At 37.5% G+C, this 16,305-nt stretch overlaps 1 protein-coding gene across 1 annotated transcript in view; it reads right to left on the bottom strand.

Annotated features, from left to right (window-relative positions):
- Window positions 1-3,212: 3,212 nt before the first annotated feature.
- The window catches only part of EGF (epidermal growth factor), a 50,546-nt gene continuing 37,453 nt past the window's right edge, over window positions 3,213-16,305 (bottom strand). The window contains exons 20-25 of the mRNA XM_088523991.1: window positions 16,054-16,173; window positions 13,913-14,063; window positions 12,003-12,167; window positions 8,397-8,499; window positions 6,036-6,138; window positions 3,213-3,609 (exon numbers count right to left, since the gene is read on the bottom strand). Coding sequence (XP_088380117.1) covers window positions 3,389-3,609; window positions 6,036-6,138; window positions 8,397-8,499; window positions 12,003-12,167; window positions 13,913-14,063; window positions 16,054-16,173 — 863 coding nt within the window. The 3' untranslated portion in view covers window positions 3,213-3,388. The remainder of the gene's footprint in view (window positions 3,610-6,035; window positions 6,139-8,396; window positions 8,500-12,002; window positions 12,168-13,912; window positions 14,064-16,053; window positions 16,174-16,305) is intronic.

The raw sequence follows: 16,305 nt of genomic DNA on the forward strand, positions 1-16,305 counted from the left end.
CAGCAAAGTAGTAACACCAAGTGTGTACTGAAGACTAACTGAACAGTGTAGGCATCATCCTGAAATAACACGAGATAAAATGACTTCCAAAAGGACAAAAACACAATATATATTAACAAGATAGAGGCTTCCCCTAATCCATCCTGACTTTTTTTTTTTTTTGGTAGAATTTTCAGGAACATTTTTATTCTAAAACAGACTCCCAGGATGGATTTTTTTGGCTGGATTGATAAAATTCTGCAAAACTGCAAATGACGGCAAATAAGGACTTAAACTGAGGTGAGTCATACATTCCTTATGACTAGGAACCATCGCATTACCTACGTGCATTACGAAGGAGATTGAATCATTCCTCATTTGTCTATGATGAAAACCTGGCTTTAGAGAACTGAAATACTACACTAAACAAACCCATTTTCTCCACTGCTCTTCAGAATTCTCCAATAGATTTCTCAATCTGGGCTTGCCAAGCTTTTTCCCATCATGTTTCTAAATTTCTCTTACAACTCAATATGAATGTATGTTCAATTAAAAAAAAAAACACAGAGAGAGAATAACACTAGGAACTGAGGATACTAGGCTAACTACATACACAAAATTCTAAAAATTTTAAAAGATTTTCAATTTCAAGATACTAAAAAAAAAAAAAAAAAAAAGTGTATAACCAAAAAAATACAGTACCTTCAGGATTCAATCAAGCCTGAGAATAACAGGAGCTTGAAAATATATCCTGGGACCACAGATAACATTTATAGACATACAAGCAGCAACATTCATAAATAGAGCCATTAAAATATACACAAAATAGAATACTTACGAAGTAGGGTACAAGGGAATTAGTCACAGGGCTTCTACAGGTTTGGGAATTGTGTAACTAAAACCTTAGATAAAAACTTACTTTATTAAAGCCAGTATCTAACTGAGAGCTGTAGAATATAATCCTCCTCAGTACAGATCCTCTAAGTGCTGCCAGAAGAACCTGTTATATGTGCAAATGCTTCATCAGCACATTATATTGCAGCTATATGAAACCAATGGAGCTGTCAAAAAACACGACATTGTTTGACCAAAACCACATTTTTTCACTCTCTTCTACTAAAATAAGAGAGACACCAGGATTTTTTTTTACTTTATTTTATAAACAACAACTTCATAAACATACAAATAAACCAAATATATTAGATTTATGTTGAAATATCATCTCAAGGTTTTAATGCTAAATATTATTTTGAATTTAGAGCAGAGTTTAGGAAACATTTGAAATTTGTAATACCCTCATAATCATAATAAAAAAAGATTTTTGTATCTCATTCTCTAAAGACAATTAACAAATTCAAAATTAGATCTTTAAGATGGAGGAAAACAAAACAACCAAAACATGGGGTAGAATATGAAACTCTAGTATCTAGTTTGTTTAAAACATCTCTGTTTAAACAAGATTAAAAATTACAAACCTGTATTTGCTTTGATCAGAGAAACTTCAGTGTTGACCACCACCCAACACAGCACTCCGATTTTAAGCACACAAACATACTTCAACAGCAATAATCAAAGTGCAGGGATCAATGTAATTTTTCTAACTCTCATGGAATTCAAATGCTTTACTGAATCAGGGCCTTTATAGCTAGACTCTCTTTTCATCAAGCTATACAAGATCACTGATGAACTGTGAAAGATCAGGGAACCCAATCGAGAGGTTTTTAACATTGTTAATGAAACAGAACTATGCTGAACTTAAAACGCAATCTAGTGGCTCAACCCAAGAGTTGTCCTCTCTTGGACACAATTCTGTATACCAACATTCCTCAACCACTTCCCTTGCAATGAAAGCTTTCTTCTTCCCATTCATACAAAAATTGCATCTTCATTGCTCATGTTTTCAGCTAAAGTTTTGGAAATGCCTATCTTGCACTGCCATTCTGAAATCAGACCTGATGTGATTAGAAAACAGCCTCATCTAAACGACCAGCAGAAATCACCTGAGAAGAAAAACAAGTGACAATTCTTTGTTTAACAGAACATTAGAATTGTCATAATTCAATGCCTGAATTTCTTTGGGCTGAATGCTCATGTTTACACTATTAGAAAGCAGAAGTAACTCTGTAAAGTTATTGAAGTGTGCAAAACTGTGTTTGGGTAGAGCCTTTCAGTACTGTCTTCCATCATCAGCCTACACAGTTGGAAAGCAAATGACAGTCACTATTATTCAGCTAATGAATTTCAAGTGGTAGGCAACGTAGCAGAGTTTAAAGATATCCAGTAGTTACAATAGCAGACTTCAAAAACAGAGGGCTGACTGATGCTCTACAATGAAAACAATATTTGCAATACAGCTAATTTATAAATATTTTTCAAACATTTTGAAAACAGCCTCAGAAAATCAAGACCAGTGGTGAAATCACTTGAGATGATAAACAACTAACCTACAACTCTCTGTACAACAGAGCTAAAAATAAACATGTTAGTTCTTCTTAGTAAGTAACTACAAGGGAGTCATAGCTGTTAGACTGTCAGCTACAGGAAAAACTGATGTTTATTTTCCAGTTGATCCGAAGGATTTTAGGGGGCAGCACAAATCACTTTTTTGTGGAAGTCATTTGAAAATTAGAGTTTTTTGTTTGTTTGTTTGTGTTTATTAGCAGAACTGAAAGCAAACTCTAGCTTATTGCCTCAACTGAGAAGTAGTCACACAGTGGTATGAAGGAATCTCAAAACTCTACACTGGAAAAATCAATGCAAGGATCACGTTTTCCTCAGATGCTACATCTCAGTTCAGAGATTTGACCATCATCAATATTATATACTCACAAACAATCCTACAGTTCAGCAAAACTGAGAAATTTAGAGCTTTCTTGCAGAAGAAGATATAAGACTGGTGAAGTTCAAGAAGTTTCACTGGTATGACAGCAGTGCTGGAAAGGGGCTTATAGTGTCCATGAATAAAATTTTAATAAAGGGAATCAATTCATCTCATTTTCCTGTGTCCTCTTTGATTCCAGTTTCTCTGCAGTTGTCCTTGTTGTCCATTTTCTGGATTCTGTGCGCATAATGTCTAAAGAACACCACTAATTTAGAAAGTATTTGTCTCTAACAAATCACCCATCACTCTGTTTTCCCTTAATGTCCTTTAGCTGCCAGTTAATGAACTTAGCAGTGTTAACTCTTAAAGTGATAACTATAGAGTATTTATTGCTAATACATTGATCACGGTAATTCTTTCCAAACAGAGATGGCAGGGAAAGAGCGTCAAGGATTTCTTTGTTCTGTGTTGATTTGTTTTTTCTAATGCACAGCTTAAAGAAAAAAACATAGATTGTTTCAGTGTTTCACAAATTCCCATTTTCTGCTGATTTCATGCTGCCTTTTTTCAACTCAACCCAGACTATTGCTAGTCTGGCTGCATCAGCAGACTGGCAGGGGCAAGTTCGCATGATTCCCTTTCCAGAAGAGGGTTATAACGGACACTCCAGGGATCCCCGTGAGGGCTCTTCTCAGCCACCCCGGGCTGAAGTGATTTCTTACCACCAGAAACCTCTTGTCGGCAGCCTTGTTGTCTTTTCTCTTCTGCCAAAGTCTCTTCTGCTGTGTCATATGTTACATGCTGTTCTTCTACTGAAGAAAATAAACAATATTTTTATTTAATAATAACGACTAGTTTACTATTTATTTTTATTTAATAGTTGTTTATTAATTTATAACATAACTATTTATTAATATTTATCCACTAAATAATTATTTTTAGCCGTCTGAGGATCTTCACAACAACAAAGCGTGAAGAAAGCTAATGGTAGCTTTGAGAGAGAAAAGCTATGAGAGAAAGAGAAGCTATAGATACCGAAAATTATAACAACTCATGTCAAAGGACACAAAAAGAGGCAAACTTGAGAACTTGCTTCAGATTTTAAGAAATGACTTGTAAGAATATTTAGCTTTTTTATTTTTCACATATAAGGGCAAGAAAAGTAATGTCTGTGACAAGACAATCACCTATCTGGCAAAATCAGAGCCCCTAATCCATAGCCTTAAAATTATTCACTGATAATGGTATGAGACCTTTCTTTAACATATTTGTAAAAATATCATATTATTTACCAGTCTTGTTCTCTAAAATGGTTGAACTGATTCTCCTAAAATTTTAAAATATGGAAAAAAAAATTCCAACACCTGTGATGGAAAATTTCAGTTCAATTTGCTATAGCTCCTAAATCTATAAATGCAGAGCCTTCTAATGGGAAACATTAGGCATCCTTCACTGGACAACACACATTGTCTGTATTAGCCAAACCATGTAAACCGAGGCATGTTTTCTACTGTTGAATAAATTGTGTTCCCAAGACTTATCCAAGGTGCCTAAACAAGATAGGCAATTCTGAAAATCTTACAGGATGCCTGACTACTCAAAAATTCTCAAATACTTGTAATTTCTAAATAACTATTGCAAACCTTGAGTTCTCTGGTAATTTTGGTGGTGTGAAGGTAAATATGGTAAATAAGAAAAATTGTTATGGATATCAGCCTTTCTCTCTCCGTTCTGACCACCTCACCTTATAGGTAGACTCAGTTGCTACCTATAAGACAGCATTTTCTAAAATTCAGGCCGGTCCAACTGGTAGCCTGCAGGCTTGGAAACCTCTTGTGCGCTCCAGTGGTCACTGCTGTCCTAGCAGCAGGGGTGGCTGGCAGGGAACAACCTCTTTACTCATCTCATCTGCATCTAAGCATCAAACATTCCCCACGGAGTCAGTCAGCTCATCTAACACTTAAGGCATACCTGCAGCTGCTGTTACACTGCAAAAGATTTCTGGGGAGATTTGGACTCCTCACACCACGACTGCCACTCATCCTGCCTGCATTAAGGACTGCCAAGGCACATCTTTGCAAAGATGTATATTCCCTGTCAGTATGATGGACATAACTCACTTGCTATGAAGCATACCTTAAAAAGTTATATAAATATATATATATATATAATAATTATATATATATATTATATATACTATATACATAATATAAAAAAATAAAACATTGTCTATATAGATGCCAAAATTTGACATTATTACTATCACAAAAGGCCTCTGTTTCCTTAGGAGTCCGAAAGTACTGTTGTAGCATAATTTCTGATGAGTAATCTGCACAACCAAGGACTGAACGGTCTCTTTACAGCAGTTTAAACACTGCTTCTGCTGTACAGGGCACAGGCCAAGAACATAATTCTTGTTTCTGTGTCTTCCTCTACCAGCCACTCCTCCTGCTCATACAAAGGGGAGAAGCGATGCAGTAAGGATGGATTTGAGAGGTCTGATAAGGTTACTGTGGGCATACAGATTCACCATGGCATCTGATTCTTCTTCAGATTATAGCACCACAGCAAAACATCTTGGATAGCTTCTGCGTTCGGAATGGCTACTCTTAGATATGGAAGAATAACACGCCCAATAAAGGTGAATGGACATTAGGCAATAAACTGCATGCAGCTTTCTAGTCTCTAACGTGACGGAAAATGTCATTTGCTTCAATTGAGAAATACAAGGTGACAGGGATAGAAATTCTGTCACATAAAAATTCAGAACAGTAATACAGATTTAACGAAATAAAAGAGCAGACTTTAGAGTTCAGAATATTGTGTTTTCTTGGTGCAAAACTACCAGGAGCCCCACTAAAAGCCCAGTGGTTTCCTTTCCAGGAACACAACTCATTGCTATTGCAGCAGCACTGGCTGCCATACTGCCTGGCGGCTCTCACCCATAGCTTCTTTGAGAACCACTGCCAAGAGGTGGATACGTTTTATAGGTATGCAAGAGCTCCTGTCTTTCAAAAAGAAAAAATGAGAAACACACTGGTGAAAATGTTTTACATCCCTGACTGGTTTACATTCATCACCCTAACCTGGTCATGTATCTGAATTGTAATGACACCCTTCCCACCTCACCTTTTTAGTATTGGTCTAACACTCGTGCAAAACATGAACTATGCCTACAGCTTTTGCATAATCCAAGCAAAACTGTTCCACAAAACTGAAGGAAATCTTAACTCACCATATTGCGAAGAACAAACAGGATGAATATCTGCAGTTTGAAACTCAGATGGGTCAACCACATCAGTCTCCAGAGAGCTGTTACACTCCATGACAACTGCAAACTACAAAATAAATCCAATACACACAAAATACGGAGAGACCAAATTAATACAGAGTGAACCAGCTTTCTAAAATCCAAGAGGTAGACTAAAAGGGACAAAGTCTGGGGGAAAGATCATCATTTTGGGATGACTTGTCTCTTGGAGATAATTAAATATTAGAGCTGGTGACAGTGCTGCTCTTTTTTCAGAAAGTATGTAGTCCTGGGATATCAACGAAGTGCTTGATCTTGTGGTTTGCAAGAGAGATGTTCAAACGAAAGCACTGACCCATTCAGTGATCTAGGAGGAGCACTGGTATCTGTGATTACATCTGTGAATAGGTTAAGCAGATGTGAGCAGATGTGAATATTTAGGCATGAGTTCATTTGCATAAAATCTGTAGGCTGGCAGCTGTGAGCACACATGTGATGGCTCCCGTCCAGAGGAGATCCAGCTACACACAGTTCTGCTTAATGTCTTTGATTGCACAAAACAGAGCAACACTGGCTGGATGATTAGTCTCAGAAGAGTATCAAAATCTAGGCACATGAACAAGCCTACCAGGGCTTCCATACTGCTGGGATAAACTGAGCCTGAGTTACGGATATCTAACAAAAATGTGAAAAATATGCTAGCCTAAATGTTGCCTCACTTGGCAGAAAAAAAGGGAAAGATGAATGACACTTGGCCACTTTGCAGGTGTTGTTCCAGTATTATGATATCTAGGATTTGATGTATGTGATAAGGTAAAAGCCCTTTGCCTTCTATGTCAGCCAAGGTGCACAGGAGCAAGAAAGAGTCTTTGGACTCCCCTACCTCAGCCTCATGGAAGAGCTGTAGTTCTGCAAGCTGAGAAAGGAGCAAATTTCATGAACTCGTTGTCACTGCATACACACTATCAGTCCCTATTTCAACTACTTCCTCAGTATTCCTAATGATATGTACAACAATAGCACCTTTACCAGAATCTTCAAGGTTACGAAACCAGCCCATCGAAAACACTTGCAAGGCATTCTTTGGGATGATTAAAAATCCTCAGATTCTAAATTTAGATGTTACATGGTATTCAACCCCTCAAACATCCCCCCCCAATAGATACAAAGTCTCTTTCTGGACTCAAAGACCTGGGAAAGTAACATAAATATCAAACTTTGGGGGTGACGAGTAAAACAGAGATTGAAAGCTAATATATCCACTTCACAAAAGGAAATATATACAGCCAAATTATCTTATAAACATGAGCACTCTACACAGTTTTTATATCTTTCCAGCTACAGTATCTACATCTATATTTCCTTAAAGTAAAACTAATATTAGAAAAATATTTGTATAGTCACCTGAGGAGAAAGATACATGCATCACTACAGCTTATCTTCAAAGCTTTATGTGTATAAATTCCCTCAACAGTCTTTTACACTGACATAATTGTGCTTATTCTAAAGAGCACATGCTACTTAGCTAATGTGATGTTACCCACAAGTGTAATGCTGCCTATATCACAACAGCTTATTCAGAGCTGTATGGCATGTATGTGCATTTGTGCATACAAGATCTTGGTCTGTGTTGCACCACATAGGAAGCTCAGACTAGGTGTAGAAATAGCTACATATACCAATTATGTCATTTTTGCCAACTTCAAGTTGTTGTGACTTAGCAACGACTTGGTGAAAATCAGATTTCTAGAATATATCTTATGGAGACAAATTCTCATAACATAAAAACCCAATAGAAACAGGCCAGTGTAACTAGACCATGATGGTGCTTTTAGCTATGCCAACCAGTGCTAAATCAATATTTTATATACCCTCCCAAACTGCCAGATAACATCCTAGTTCTTTTTCTTCACGAGGCAGCCTCTAATACAAAGGCATTTAATTGCATCAACCCCTCAGATAAAGTTCAACATCTCATGTAGCACATGAAGCACTTGGCTTCCAAGAAGCCTTTTATAGGGAGGGCATACTTTCCTGTGAAAATAACTCTGTGATATGCCATGTCATCACATTGCCATTTCCTTAATTTAGAGCACAGTTCCCCAACTGTTGTGTTCAAAGCTAACAATAACACTGGCTAATAGTTGCAATACATCCAGGCAGCCGTGAACTTGAAGGGATAACAATGAGGTAAGATGAACTAGGGTTCACAGCAAAGCACTTGATGACTCTAGCAGTTATTTAATATATTTAAGATGTGAATTATTTCATGGATAATCTCAAGTGGATCCCTAATGCTCTTTGATCCTTCCTACTTCCCTCTCCACTTCAAATTAATATAGTTACCCGAGGCTTGTTGCAAGTAGGTGTCACGTTCTCACTGTCAGCGCGGCTGCTGCCATCTCTTATCGCTTCTGCATAGAGATTCTTCTTATAAAAGTTTTTATTTCTGCAACAGAGCAAAAGCTGAAACAAATTATTTCCCTTTGGGAGGAACAGATGCTGCTTCTTTTCACACTTCATTCTCTATTTATTTACAGAAGATATAAACTTTTGGTTTTCTTTTGTTCATTTTGAAGGGGTGCGTTATGTTAGTTATGGCACAGGGGTTAAAGTAATTATTAGACTGACTAGAAATAAAATTCATTAAGAAGTCAACAAACATTTTTCTAATGAATGACTCTTTAGAGATGGCACATTAGAAGCAACAAACCTCATAAGCAGAGAGGAGAAGTTAAAACTATGTTATTCTATTTATAATACATTCCTTTTATTAAGATTTAGGTTTAAACACATACAGTGGATGATGTTTGTGGATGCAGCTGGGAAAAATCTGAATGTACTTTTGAACATACTTGATGAATTACAGTGATGAAAGTAATTTCTGCCTTTATCTGTATTATTTAATGAAAACATCAGCTTCAGAGAATACTATGAAATAATTAAACTGAAGTTCTCAAAACTCCTGGAACTAAGATATTTCTTTGAAGAAAAGAATGACGAACAGAATTAGTCCAAGCAAAAAAGGAAAAAAAAAAAAAAAAAAAAAAAAAAAAGAAGTGCCTATACATTGGAAGTGAAAAAAAGGATATAAATAGTCAGATCCAACTGGCTAGTTCCAAAAATTCAAAAATTGTTATTTTTGCAGTTAAACAATGACCACTTATAAAGTAACATTAAAAGCCAATATAGGCACCAACAGAGAAAACACATTCATAATGAGAGGTCATTTATAGTACTCGAGACCCAAATCAGTGCATCCTTACTGAATATTACACAAAATTTTAATTCCCTTAGATGTCACCTATAATGAAGGTAGCTTATTCTACCTTTCTTTTTCTTGACTATTTAGAATGAAATTTAATAGGCACATATCAAAGAATATAATAATTTCCCCTTTATTTCAATACTGCATTGACATAACTGAAAATGTGCACCATGCCATTATTACCATGAAAATTCAACACAGGCCAGATGTGATTTCTGCTAAAGATGACAGAGTCCTGTCCCCACTACGGATTTTGCCCCTGTATTCTTTGTGACATGCTGCTGTGTGTTCATCTACTCCTCCTCTACCCCAAAGAAAACAGAGCTGTCCACAGTGGAGGATAAGAGTGAGACTGCTCATATGAAGTGAGGTACACAGGGCCCTTAGCACTATGTGTTGGTTCTGGGGGCATGGTAAATATGGTAAACTAGTCCAATCTTATTTTTCCAACACTGTGGCAAGACTGCTGTTGACACTTCAGTCCTCAGAGGGATGTGCTCGTTCTGTACTGCAGCTCACATTGATGGTATAACTTGAATAGGGGACTCAATGGTTTGAAAATTCATTGCACAGCACTCTCAGGCCCTGTCCTCAAAGGGATGCTCTGCTCAAGAAGATCACTTTAATTCCACAGCTTGCTTTAACGCATGCACAAGAACTCACGTCAGATGGACTTGGCGGGCCTGGCAATCTTCACGCATGATTCTGAGCACAAGCAAGAGATGCCCTGAAATCTAGCTGACTGAGCACAGGCAAGGCGGCAAGAATTCCTCAATCCTAAATGCTGCTCTGCTGCTGAGCTTTGCATGCCCATGGCCAATTTCTGAAGGGCTGTGTCAAATTCATAATTCAGTTTTATTTCGATGGAAAATAAATGAATGCTTCTTTGCTTCCCAAGAAAGACTGGCAGTTCAGAGAGTGCTACAGAACATTCAGACTATGTAAACGTAAAACTATGAGTATCACAATTCTGCTCTACAGGCTGAACTCACTGGACCACACAGTGCTTTGGTATTCTTGGCCTCCACTTCATACATTTTTCAAATTGGCAAGTGCAGATCATCTACTTTGTTTCCTCCAATTAAAAGGAGATATGAGCCTGAATCTTACAGGGGAAAACAGGACTATTAGACACTTAATCAACACGTTTCAAAACACAGCAAATTATGAGAAAAAGCAGTATAGCAACTTCAATCCAAATATTGGTTTCCAGACTTCAGTTAAATAGGGATTTGAGTTCAGTGGCTTCATTTTGATCTAGTTAGGCTAGCAGTAGCTTCAGCACAAACTTAGTCAAGCATGTAATTGAAAACTTGTTTTGAGGTAAATAGTTCTATTGATCAAAATAAGTTGTTAAGAAAAAAGCAAACCAAGAAGAAATGTCAAAAGAGAGAGAGGAAGTAAAGAGTGTTTTCACACCTTAACCCCAACAATGTTTTTGCTATTTTTCATGAATGTTTGCATGACGTATATGACAAATCTAAGAACCCCAAGATTTATCTATTCTTCATGTGCCATTCCACTGATTGGCTTCTCAGTCGTAGGTCATGAGAACATACCAGCCTACATTTAGTTTAATCCAGAGTTCTACAAACAGTTAATAGAAAATAATAAATGTGGCAGCCTACTTACTTGTATTGACTAAATATACTACGAATCATTAAATAAAAATGCAAATACTAACTTCCATAGCTAACCTTTTTTGTGACTCTTTTTTGTGTGTGTGCAGCAGATTCTAGTTTTAAAATTAACCTATGCCAGAAACAAACATATGGAAGACAGGTAAGCATGAAGCAGGAGACTCTGGCAACTAGCTTGCTCCCTGGCTTTTTGTTTGTTTGCTTTTAAAGATAAACATGCATTTAAACAAGAGCCTCTGAGAAGAGTTGCCTGTCAAGGTCATTTCCAAAAGACTGTAGCTTATTAAATGCTGAATACTTTCCAGGGCAAGGGACATCAACATTTAATTTCACATCGAACTGTGTTCTTAAATAGTGACTACTGGGATCTGTTTTTGCCATGAAGCGAATCCCAAACCTGCAGAATTTCCATTATAGCCACGGAAAATACCAGGGAGCTGTGCCCTCCACTTAACATCCCTAATCTTACTCTTTCTACTGCCAAGAAAGCTGCTTTCACATTAATTGCTGCAGTACTACCACACAAGTCTGCTTTTGAAAGGGTAACACATTGTATTTTCCAATGACAAAGGAAGATTCGGATGCAGTTCCACACAGAATAAAAAAACAGAAGTGGTAAGTTCTGTTTAGAGTAGGTTAAGTCCTACTACAACTGCTTCAGACATCTAGAGCTCTTAAGGAAAGCTGAAGAAGAAATAAAAGGCACATCCCTGAACTGTCTCATCAGTGTAAATTATGGTTCCTCTTCAAACCTGATCACCCCTATTCTTCTTCTGCCTGGACACATGTCACTCTCACTAATGTCAAAGCGAGTCCTGTGGACAGGAACATGACAGAACTTTACGAATTATAGATTCAATTGCTGAAAAGCAAAACAAATAGACCAAACAAACAAAAACACCATCACATCCACAAAAATGATGTTATGGTGACTTCCACCAGCTAAAAAGCTGCATTTTTTTTTTTCACTCTTAGCCATCTGTGAAATGCAGCAGCACCTCTGCCCCGGGTCTTGTGTTTGAACCGTGTATTTGGAAGCACTACCTGTAGCAGTAGGCAGTCAGGGATCCCAGCAGGAGCAGAGAGAGCACAGCTGCTACACAGACTGCAATGGTTATGTTCCGTATCTTCACTTGCTCGGCATTCTGCTGCTCCCACCACTCCAAATCGCTGAACTGACAGCGCTCCCCTACGTAGCCTGTCACGCAGCTGCCAGAAGAAAGTGAGCACACATTGTAACCGATGAGGGTGAGGGAAGAGAACAAATCCATTACTTCAATCACCTTTTCTATTGATTTATCATCAGCTATCCTATGGAAGCATATTGTTCAATTTACAGGGATGAAAACAAAAAGACATTGAAAGGATGACTGTCAAAACCTACAGGTTTCCATTATATATATATATATGTGTATATATATATATACACACACGCATATACATATGTGTATATATATATAAAATGTAAAGCTATTGAATTTTTGTATACAATTATACAGTAGGATTATAATTTCCTGATAACAGTGTTTGAAATCTAGAAAATATTTTCTTAAATTCTACTGCTTTTTTTTTTTTTTTTTTTTTTTTGCAGTGTTTCCCTACGGTTTTCTATTTAGCAGTTTCCAACAGCAAGCTCCCTTTTTAAAACTAGGCAGTATGAGACTTACAAGCTTTTTCTTAGTGATTTGCTCAAGGGAACCAAATTTTATTGTGAATACTTACTTCAAAATAAAAGAAGAAAGAGAAGAAGATGCTAAAAAACCTCATATGATTATAAATATCTTCACAAATCAGTTTTATTACAAGCATCTTCCATAGGTTTTTAGTTGGTTTGCTTTTACCATTGTGAAACTCAGAAAAACAATACCCAGAGAAATGCCTTACTAGGACATGAAACCTATAAATTACAATGACTAGAAAGCAACAAATACATCACAAAGAATCACAATCCATTTTACTCTCCAAGTTTAGACACACACAAAAGGTAAACATAAAGAAGTGATGGAAATACTTTCAGTTCTTAAAAATCTCAGTTATGTACGTTCAAATCCATCCCACAATATTATAGGGCTAGTTTTAATCAAAACTAGTCAAAAGAGCAAAGAAAGCAGTATTTGACCTAAGTAGCTTTTGCCTGATGACTTGAAAATGATATATCAGCATTCCGTATCAAACCAGGCACAAGGTCTTGTTCTGCCACAAACTGCAACATATAAAGGCAGAAAAGCTGAAAAACGCTTATGTTTTTGATGCAATATCACAATGAAGTATATGTGGTTTTTTTTTTTTCCTAAATAACATTTTCCTGTGACTTTGTCGTGGTGTTTTTGTCACGCTGTGTTTCAGCCTGCATGTATGAACGCTGCCATCTAGTGTACAATGTGAAAAATCAGATCGTTCAATGCAGAATCACAGACTGGTTGAGATTGGAAGGGAAATCTGGGGTCCAAGCCACCTGCTCAAGCACTCATTATAGGATAAATTGAGCAATAGTGGACCCAGCACTGACCCTTTTGGGACACTGCTAGCTGCGGGTCTCTAACTAGAGTCTGTGCCGCTGATCATGACCCTCTGAGCTCTGCCATTCAGCCAGGGTTCAATCCTCCTTACTGTCTGCTCGCCTAGCCAGTATGAGGATGTCATGCATGTCCCACACAGAACATAACTAAACCTGGCTGGTCTTCAAGTTGTTAAAAGGCTTCCAACTTCCAATACTGAAGCATATGTGTGTTTTGTTTGATTCTTAGTATAGACCTATCATGGATCAAAAAAAAAAAAAAAAACCAACCCCAATGAAAGAGGGCAGGACAGAGGTGTTCTCTTCCATCTCAACACATGCCAGAACACATGAACACCGTAAATGAACAGCAAGGCCAACAGAGAGGTGCAAGTCTGCAGGATGTATAAAGGAGAGACCATTCATCAGCACGGACAATATAAAATTTTATACTCACTTGCAGGCATAATCTTGTAGATCAGGAACGTAATTGCACACTCCTCCATGAAGGCAGTATGAGTCATATGAAGCCGGGCAACCTACAAAGTCACCTTGCACAGAGTACGTAGAGTCTTCATTGTTGACAGTAGTAGGAGATGCAGTAGATTCTGAAACACAGAATTTCACAAGTATATTTCATAATTTTGGCTTCACTGACAGTATAATCATATAAAAGCGTTTGAGAACTTCAAGTCAGAAATATAAGAAAGAGTCTCTAATTTCAGCCAATGAACTGCTATTTGCTTATTTACTTATTTTGCTATGGTCACTTACCAAAACCATATTTAATTTAGGCACTTGCACCCTTAGATCAAAATAGTAAATTGGTTTGATTCTTATGGAGGAGGACTGTTGGTTTGTGTATCTGATATCTAGTACTTTGTTCCTATCTATTATGCTTAGATCTTGAAACAACAGCTCATGACTGGCAGTGCATATAACATTCTAGATATGCAATAAAACACCCATAGAGGTTGGCTGTGTTTTATTTAGATGCTAGAGTACAGATCTTTTAATTAAAACTCCATTGGCTGCCTAGTAGCTATTTTAAAAGGATTTCTGCAACTTAGGCAGCTTTATGCTATGATAAATCTCCATCATGAATACAGTACCAGAGCCAGATGTGAGGTGAAGGACGATTGCATTTCATGCACTTGAATCTGGGCCTGAAAAAGCTTTCACAGGAAGCTTATTGTGCTTATACAGATTATTTCTACTCTGCAGCGATCCTGTTGACTGTATCTGTGGATGACTGCAGGTCTTATTTTTGAGTTGGCTTTAAACAAGCTAGCCCAGGTACAGAGAGCAGCATAATTAGGGAAGCACAGAACTTTTTGGACCCCATTTCTTAAAAACGTTTCGTAGTTTGTCAAGTAGATAAGGCAGCTCTTCTACCTCTGCACAGCATGACCTGTAGTACAGCCATATTCTCAAAGAAAAGGAGAACTTTCTTGCCTACTTTCATGCAGTCAAGTATCCATAGGTCAGAACCCAACAAGGCAAAGAGTTTATAGCATTAAGGCTTTACAGAGGTACACCCAAGTGCTCTCACACACTTATGTCATCTGTTCTGTCTCACACCATTTTTACTGCAACTTCACCTTCAAAGACATTGGATTTTTAACATTTCATTTGCAGGCACATGTCAAGACAAAATACCTAGATGGAAAGGAAAAAGTGGTTTTAGCAGAAGATGGCTTATAACTCATGTGTCTCTTAAAATCATCATTTCTATGGTGACACTTGAAACTACTGAAAACTTAAATAGCTGAAAAGTGGTGGTCGGGGGAGCAGGGAATTTGGGCAAGGCTATATATATGTATGTATGTATATATATAAAACCATAGTTATAAAACCATAGTTCCATTCTATTTTCTGCAGGAACAGATTTGTGGCAATCACACAGTATCCTTCTGCCATTGGATAGTCAACTGATACAGGATAAAATTCATCTCTGTGAGAAGGGCTGATGCAGAAACATATGAGGCCCTCAGCTACCCATTTTCAGAGAACGTGGTTGTTGTACTGAGGCACTGAAATGGTGGTAGATATTCACCAGTGCTGAAAGCTGCACCAGCCCCCTTTGATAAACTGGTAACCAGATTTTGTGGAGAGTTTCAGAGCTCCTCTGAAAAATTAATCACTTAGGCAGTTTTCTGCATCTGAAAAGCCATCTTATTCTGAAATATGAAATAGGACTTAAATTACGCACAGGCTTTGTACTATCCTCTGCAGAGGGGAAAAAGGAATTGAGCTTTTGAACAGCCTAAAATCAACTCAAAAAATGGGCTGTTCTCTGAGAAGCACTTCTGTTCTGGTTTACAAAGAGCATTAGAGAAGCACATCATTAAATTCACACAGTATAAATTAGAGTTGAACCTGACATAGACAGTTCCAAATAAAACTCAGATTTAGTGTCCTTAATTCATCGCGAAACAGCTTCTGCAAAACAGCCTCCTAAAGCAGTGCTAAATCGATTCACAAGCTTTCCAGTATCTCACCACTCAGCCTTTTCCTTAATTTTACTATATAGGAAACTGAGAGCATAGTTCCTAGTTAAGGGTGTCTCTGTTTTAATTGCTCACTCCATTTACCCACCACAGCTGATGCCAGTTCCAGAAACATCACCAGTGCAAGAGCAAGTGTAGCCTCCTTCTGTATTTATGCAGGCTTTGTTCTCTTCACAGACGTGGGACCCCATCTTGCATTCATCAATATCTGTCATCCAAACAATCTGCAGTTAGAAGAATGAAATGCCTCAGAGCATCAGCTAAAAGGGGCAGCAGTAGCAGCATTATGGTCTCTGAACAGTGGGACAAACATAACAGAGAATCCATCTGCAGGCTTCCC

This window comes from Tinamus guttatus, unplaced genomic scaffold (assembly GCF_059628265.1).
Source record: "Tinamus guttatus ecotype Peru unplaced genomic scaffold, ASM5962826v1 Tinamus_guttatus_pri_ptg000202l, whole genome shotgun sequence".
Classification (NCBI taxonomy): Eukaryota; Metazoa; Chordata; class Aves; order Tinamiformes; family Tinamidae; genus Tinamus; species Tinamus guttatus.